Consider the following 506-nt stretch of genomic DNA (forward strand, 5'->3'; position numbering starts at 1 on the left):
TGTGTGTGTGTGTGTGTGTGTGTTTATCCGGCCAGTTTGCTGGCGAGCGGCGTGGCTTTCCTCTGAGGAAGGTCCTGCGGTGTGGGAATATGGTCTCCTGTCACCAGGTTCTTATCCGCTCCGGCCGTCACCACATGCTTGCTCTTCATCTTGGCCTTTGCCATGTTATAATCCCCAGAGTCAAAGTATTTTTGCTGGAAAGCAAGAGAAGTTTGACATGGATTTGTTGTCAGTAAGTGATGTTAACAGCCTGGAAATCAAACCTAATGATGAACAGAGAGACGCTCAACTCACTCCTTTCTGGAGTCTCTTCATCAGAAAGTCCGAGCCGCCGGGTTTCTGTCCCAGGTTCGGATATCTCTCCTTCAGTTTGGCCTCTTCAGACAGTACTGGGTTACAGGGCTTTTCTGGAGAATCCTGCAAACACACATATTTAATCATCAGTTCATATCGCTTGTATTAACAGTGATACAATCTAAACGTTTTTTATTTTATTGTTCACTCAC

At 45.8% G+C, this 506-nt stretch overlaps 1 protein-coding gene across 1 annotated transcript; it reads right to left on the reverse strand.

The window, feature by feature from the left end:
• Positions 1 to 7: 7 nt before the first annotated feature.
• Positions 8 to 441, reverse strand: LOC107581196 (alpha-endosulfine-like). The gene is made up of 2 exons (XM_016266730.1): positions 295 to 441; positions 8 to 194 (listed from the first exon to the last, which is right to left on the reverse strand). Exons 1-2 carry the CDS (start codon positions 439 to 441, stop codon positions 24 to 26), a joined length of 318 nt encoding a protein of 105 aa, XP_016122216.1. The 3' UTR covers positions 8 to 23.
• Positions 442 to 506: the final 65 nt, after the last annotated feature.

The sequence above is a fragment of the Sinocyclocheilus grahami genome, unplaced genomic scaffold (assembly GCF_001515645.1).
Source record: "Sinocyclocheilus grahami isolate Dianchi unplaced genomic scaffold, SAMN03320097.WGS_v1.1 scaffold102429.1, whole genome shotgun sequence".
Taxonomy (NCBI): Eukaryota; Metazoa; Chordata; class Actinopteri; order Cypriniformes; family Cyprinidae; genus Sinocyclocheilus; species Sinocyclocheilus grahami.

Bases quoted from the DNA above. Each gene is read 5' to 3' on its own strand.
- LOC107581196 (XM_016266730.1), bottom strand. From the start codon at position 441: ATGATTAAATATGTGTGTTTGCAGGATTCTCCAGAAAAGCCCTGTAAC. The intron at 195-294 runs GTGAGTTGAGCG...CTTGCTTTCCAG, and splicing joins TGAAGAGACTCCAGAAAGGA to CAAAAATACTTTGACTCTGG.